Source organism: Fulmarus glacialis, unplaced genomic scaffold (assembly GCF_000690835.1).
Source record: "Fulmarus glacialis isolate BGI_N327 unplaced genomic scaffold, ASM69083v1 scaffold32387, whole genome shotgun sequence".
In the NCBI taxonomy this organism is placed as follows: Eukaryota; Metazoa; Chordata; class Aves; order Procellariiformes; family Procellariidae; genus Fulmarus; species Fulmarus glacialis.
The window spans coordinates 1-5,745 of NW_009221831.1; the positions used below are offsets into that span (position 1 = coordinate 1).

Sequence of the window (5,745 nt, forward strand, 5' to 3'; positions counted from 1 at the left end):
TCGTGGTGCAGAAGCCGTCCCCCCCCCTTAAGGTGGGGTTCCCTCCCCCAGACCTGGTTGCAGCGGGGTGGGTGGTCTCCCTCTCCCTTCCCCATCTGTTGCGGTGGTGTGGGATCCACCCTGTTCCATCCCACTGCCCATTATGGGGGGGGGCGGTTCCATGTTCCCCCCTATGGTGCTGTGGGAACCCCTCCTCCCCACGCTGTGCCCCCCACCTCAGGCCTCATGCACCCCCTGCCCCACAGCTCAGCACCCTGGGGCTCACCCTGTGCTGCCTGCCGGGGTGTTCCCCTCCCGGGGAGCCCCCTCAGCCCACCTCCCCTGTCCCGTTGGGAGCCCTTGGGAAGGGGGATCCTTGCGCATCCCCCCAGCACTGGCCTGGGGCTCTGTTATGCCCTCAGGGAAAGCCCCAGTGCTTCTGCATTTGCCTCCTGCATCCCTGTCCCGTGCAAGCACCACTTCTGCTCACTCTCAGTGGCCTTTGGAGTGTGGAGGGCTGGCCTTGTGGCTGTCTGCACACTGGGGGTCTCACAGGGTGTGTTGTGACTGCCTAGGGGGACAGCAGCAAGTATTTCCCTGCCTAATGGGATATGTCAGTTAGTGCTCGTATGAGTACAGTGTCACGCAAGTGCTAAGGCAGCAAGCTGGGTGACAAGGGTTTGTGACGGAGGTGGGCTGTACATCTGTGTTTGGGGTGGGGGAGAGGGCTTTTGGGGCTGGTGAGGGCTGTGGGGAGCGGGAGGTGATGGGTGAGGAGGGGAAGGGGTTGGGGGAATGTGGTGTGTGGATGATGGGATGCTGGGTGCAGTTGTCACATGAACTCTTGGATGCTGGACCGGCTCTGCCAGCTGTGGATAGGGGTGATCGCTGGCACTTGTGTAGCTGTTGTAACAACCTGGGGAAGTGTGTTTGGGCTAAACCGCAGCCTGTGATGTCTGTTCCCGTTGATGGCAGGTTTTCAACTCCTTTGTTGAAATAAGAAAGGAGCAACTTTGCAGAATTTGCTTCCAAGCTTCATTGAGAAAGAGGCAGCTTCTTAAATGAGTGGTATGCAATGTTCCCTTTTGGTTGGCATTTTATGTGGTGCTGAACTGTAGCGAGTTTATTGTATATTGGCTAATCTGCGAACTCTTCCTGCAGGACGGTTGCCTGGAGTACCTGTTTGTTGCTCTAGTTTTTGCATGGATCCCCATTTGCTGCCATTGTGCCAAGTGGCTCCATTTCTGATAATGGAATATCACCCGGTCATTTTGTATATTAAGGGCTGGATTTAATGGAGTCCGTTTGGCTGTTGGAGGAACGGAAAGGTGTGAAACTGCCTGAGTGGGAAGTCGCTCGTTCTAGGTATGGTAATGTGTAGTTTATGCTGGTGTGAATTGCTTGTGTGCACGCTGAAAGCTTTGACTCTGCTTTGATTTGGCTTTCTCAGCATCTGTTCTGTAGGGTGGCACTGGCAGCTGGATTGCTTCCTGCAATGAATCGGAAACAGCCCTTCTGCACTGGGAGGATGGGATCCGAGGACAGGGTCTGTCAGTGCAGGCTGCTTCGCTTCTCTACAATCGTAGGCTCTGTAGGTCTTGTGCTGCAAATGGGTTTGGAGTGGTTGGTGTTTTAAATGAGCTGTTAAATGTGAACACTAGAAGGCCTTGTTTGATAGAAGGGGGATGGGAGGAAGGAACCAGCTGAATGGAGTCAGGCATACTCCAGGCTGTGATCTGCTGAATGCTGCTGCAGGGAGACTAGTGCTTCTGTCCCTGCCATTTCTCGGAGTGACTACCAATTTTAGGTACCTACAGATTGCCTAGTCAGATTTTTTTTTTCTGGATCTGGGTTCTGGGATGCAGAGCTGATGCAAGGAAACCTCATATAATGAGTTTCAAGTGACCAGCTCTTCAGCTTCACTGCTTGATGGCTTTGCTTGTGGTATCTGTCCTGAGCAGAGTGGGGTATTAATATGAAAACTAGGAAACGCTACATTAAGTTTCATACTGTAAAAAGAGGTTACTTTTAGCTCTGGCTCTGGACAGTGATTCTGAGCTTTAGGTGGGTGACTGAAGTTCTTGCAACTATGCTAAATTGTTCTTGTGAGCTAATATCATTAATCAGGGCCCCAAAAATAGTGTCTTTGATAGTAGGATTACTCCTGCAAGCCAAGTAGTGTGCTGAGGTGAGGGGACAGTAGTGATTCAGAGTGTATTTTTCAGGTGTTAAAAATGTTAAGCTTGCCAGGTGAGGATAATAATCTAAAGCTGCAGTTGTACCATACACCAGCAAAGCTCTGTAGTGCTCCAGTGCTCTTCTGTTTTGCCCATTCTAGTGTCTCAGGTGCCTCCAGATTGTGGGATCTACTGTCTGTCCGGAACAGCAATCCCAGCAGTAATCTTGCTGATGTTTTAGTGAAGGCTTGTTGGTGTTTTTCCTTTTGAATTCAACTTTCTGAATTTATTCCCAAGCTGTTGCATTTCTTTACTAAAAGCTGAGGCACTCATTCTGTTTCTCTTTTCCTCTCCAGGATGGTGCAATGGATTTACTGAAAGAACTGAAGAGTATGCCTATGACTTTGGACTTACTGCAGGTGAGTTGCACAATTAGTGTAAAAAGCTGAAGTCTGCATCTGGATGAATTCAAAATGTTGTCTAAATAAACTTAATAGATTTCTTCTCACTTCTTGCCTCACTCAAAGCATCAAAATAAGCATTAAATCCAGAAAATAGTACTGAACCTGGGTTTTGCACTGGCAGTTAAATATCTCTGGGCCACTATGTGCTGCCTGAAACTTGTGCACAGCTGATGAGGCAAGTGTGGGTAACTGCTCCAATCCTTTCTTAGGCTTCAAAAAGAGGAAAGACCAGATTAAAGTAGCAAACACAAAAGGCAGTCATGGGAGAAGTTATTTAAGTCTTTGTAATGGTGATATTCAGGACCCTGGGGAGGTGTGAACAGAATTACAATTCAGAGATTAAGATATGCATCTTGGATTTTTTTCATTCTAAGCCTGAATGTCACTTATAGGTGTGTAAAGGTATTTGTGGGTGATTGGATGTCTAGCTTCTGATTGGTTTGAGTAAGCTGGAGAGTGTCATCTCGTTCTTCCAAAGTTGTAAGGAGATAATAATTCTGCAAGTTCCTTGGATACTTCATATCTCTGTCATTGCTTTGACTTCATGCTTATTTCTGATTTCAGTCAGTAACAAATAACGAATTTGTTCTTGAATGATTCATTTGAATGTTCACTTGCAGTCCACCCGCATTGGGATGTCAGTAAATGCACTGAGAAAGCAGAGCACAGATGAAGAAGTGATATCGCTTGCCAAATCCCTCATCAAATCCTGGAAAAAACTTCTAGGTAAGAAAATCAGCATGTTCCTGTCAGATTCAGCTTGTGAAGGAGCTGTCTTCAAAAAATCAGGAGAGCTTATCTGTTGATCTGAATAGAATATTCTAGCAAATCAGCCTTTACAATTGCACCCTCTGTCTTTCAAGTTTTCTCTCCTACCATGCATTCCTCTAGATTTAGCTCCTGTTTAGCTAGCTCATCCTTGAAAGAGCATTGAAAGCTTCAGGACTATTCTTAACGTGTACCTGTCCATATAATAACTAGCAGCATTATTTGCAGAAACAGTATCTGCACTCTGAACCCTCTGCCCCCACTTGTGTGCAATGTGGCATTAATACAGCGTGTGCTGTCAACCTTGTGCAACGACTTGGAAAGAGAAATGCTGGAATGCATTTTGGGTGATGAGTTATAGAAGGACCTTATTTTAACACCTTGTAGACGAATTCACATGGACTGTTTCGTGCTGGGGAGGCTTTCATGGTGATGGAAGCTGATAAGCAGAAGCTTGTAATTCTGTCTGAGAAATCTTAATGCTGATCTAGCACAGACTAATGTCAAAATTACAGACGGAGGGATTACAAATACGGTTTTAGTAGTTACCTTTATGATAAAAGAATAAGGCATCTGCAGCCCCAAGATAGGAAGGGCAGCTCTACCTGCTAGCAAGACTGTGTGTCTCCCACTCTATGCTAGTGGCAAAATACCCCAATGTGAAATTCACACTCCTTATTTTTTAAACAGATATTTTGGGCAGCTGTGTATAAAAAGAATATATATGTGTATATGTGTATACACATATATAATATGTGTATAAAGAGCGACGTGGTGTTTGAGGCGAAGTGAAATGTGTAGCTGGCTCTAGTCTGCACCCCAGGGCTCCCCATTTCTTGATAGGCTAAATGGGTGTTAGAAGCACTGTTTTCCTGTCCTGACTGGGACTGTCACTTCCACATTAGGGTTGATGTGTATTGGCTAAGCTGAGACAGTTTACCTCTGGGTCAAACTTGTTCTATGGTGTAATGAAAGTCCTCTCCAGGGTTGTGCTATTGGCTTTCAACAGCACTTGGGAAACACTAGAAGTTGTATTCCCAGAAGGACTAGCCCACACTGGCCCTTCAGGTGGTGTTGGCTGGAAATGCTGCTTTTAGTGGTGCTTTAGAGAACTTGATCTAATCTGTACTCAGCAGGCAGGGTGTCTCTGAAAGAAACTTTTGTGATGAGGCATGTCTTGTGAGGAAGCTTATCTCCTAGGCAGGGAAGGTGATTGCTCTCTAGTTTGGTGGGGAAAGCTTTTGTTTGAATTAGTTTTGACTTAGAGGCAAGTAAAAGGTCTGTTGGAAAGCATGGAAGCCATTCTTTCTCATGATTCTTTTTGGAGAATAGTAACTTGCCTTAGGCCAACTCTGTGTAGTGTTAAGACATTGATTAGTGTATGCGGGGTTGTAGCATAAAGACCAGTTCTGAACCCTTTAGCATCCATTTCTTTTCTTTTGAATATAGATGCTTCTGAGGAAAAAAGTGATGAGAAAAAGAAAAGCCTGTCCTTGCCAACATCTTCCTCGAAGGAGACTGGTAACTCAAGAGACCAAAGGTAATATTTCCCTTTAGTCAAATATGATACTGTTACAGAATTTGAATTTTCTTCTGGCACCTTACATTAATTTTTATTTTTAAGTGTCTGAGTTGGGAATTTTGTGTTGTCCAATTCCTGTAGAGAAACGCCAGGAGTCTAGACTTCTTCAGAGATGATCTGTGTAGTGTTTTTAATAAACTGTAACACAGAAATAACCATGTGCAAAATACAGTGGCTTTGAGTTTTTGGATTTTATTCACATCTTATTTGATGATTTTCTACTCTTGGTTATGTGTTGATTTTTCTATTAGTAAAACATTTCTCTGTTCTTTTTTGTGTTGCATTTTTATATATTTTTGCTTATTTCTAACTTTGAACTCCTTAGAATGAAGATTATTTTTGGCCTTTGCAATTTCAAGTGATGGATGGGATTGATTCATACATCACTACAGTAAAACTTCCATCAGTAAAACTTCCATCTCTTTGTCCCTTTCTGGACAAGTCCCAGCAGAAGTCCTCTTTTCACTCTAGATTGATGTCCACCCATCTGGCAGGTCTGCTGCATGCTTGCTCCTTGCCATGCCTCGGATGTTACATCCTGTTTCCACTGTCTGCGACCGCACTTGCCAAGCTGTCCAGCAGAGGCAGTGATCAAAGGGGAGGGGGCAAATGCGATTTAGAGCTTTGTTCCAGAGGTGGGAGACTTCTCTCAGCCTTGGATCCCAGGAGGATGTGTGCTTCATAGGTTTGACCCTTAAGTGATTTAGCCAATTTCCCAAGTTTGCCAGAAGGTTTAGAGTATTAAGGCTATAGTCCTGCTGGTTTGCACGCTCTT

At 45.1% G+C, this 5,745-nt stretch overlaps 1 protein-coding gene across 3 annotated transcripts in view; it reads left to right on the forward strand.

Moving 5' to 3' along the window:
* Positions 1–903: 903 nt before the first annotated feature.
* The window catches only part of TCEA2 (transcription elongation factor A (SII), 2), a 16,170-nt gene continuing 11,328 nt past the window's right edge, over positions 904–5,745 (forward strand). Inside the window, exons 1-5 of one of the 3 annotated variants that reach the window (XM_009581248.1) lie at positions 904–1,047; positions 1,141–1,344; positions 2,513–2,575; positions 3,241–3,346; positions 4,838–4,928. In XM_009581248.1, the coding sequence (XP_009579543.1) occupies positions 2,522–2,575; positions 3,241–3,346; positions 4,838–4,928 (251 nt within the window). In that variant the 5' untranslated portion in view covers positions 904–1,047; positions 1,141–1,344; positions 2,513–2,521. Of the gene's footprint in view, positions 1,048–1,140; positions 1,345–2,512; positions 2,576–3,240; positions 3,347–4,837; positions 4,929–5,745 lie in introns of those variants that run through there. The other 2 variants (XM_009581249.1, XM_009581250.1) reach the window with 2 other exon arrangements.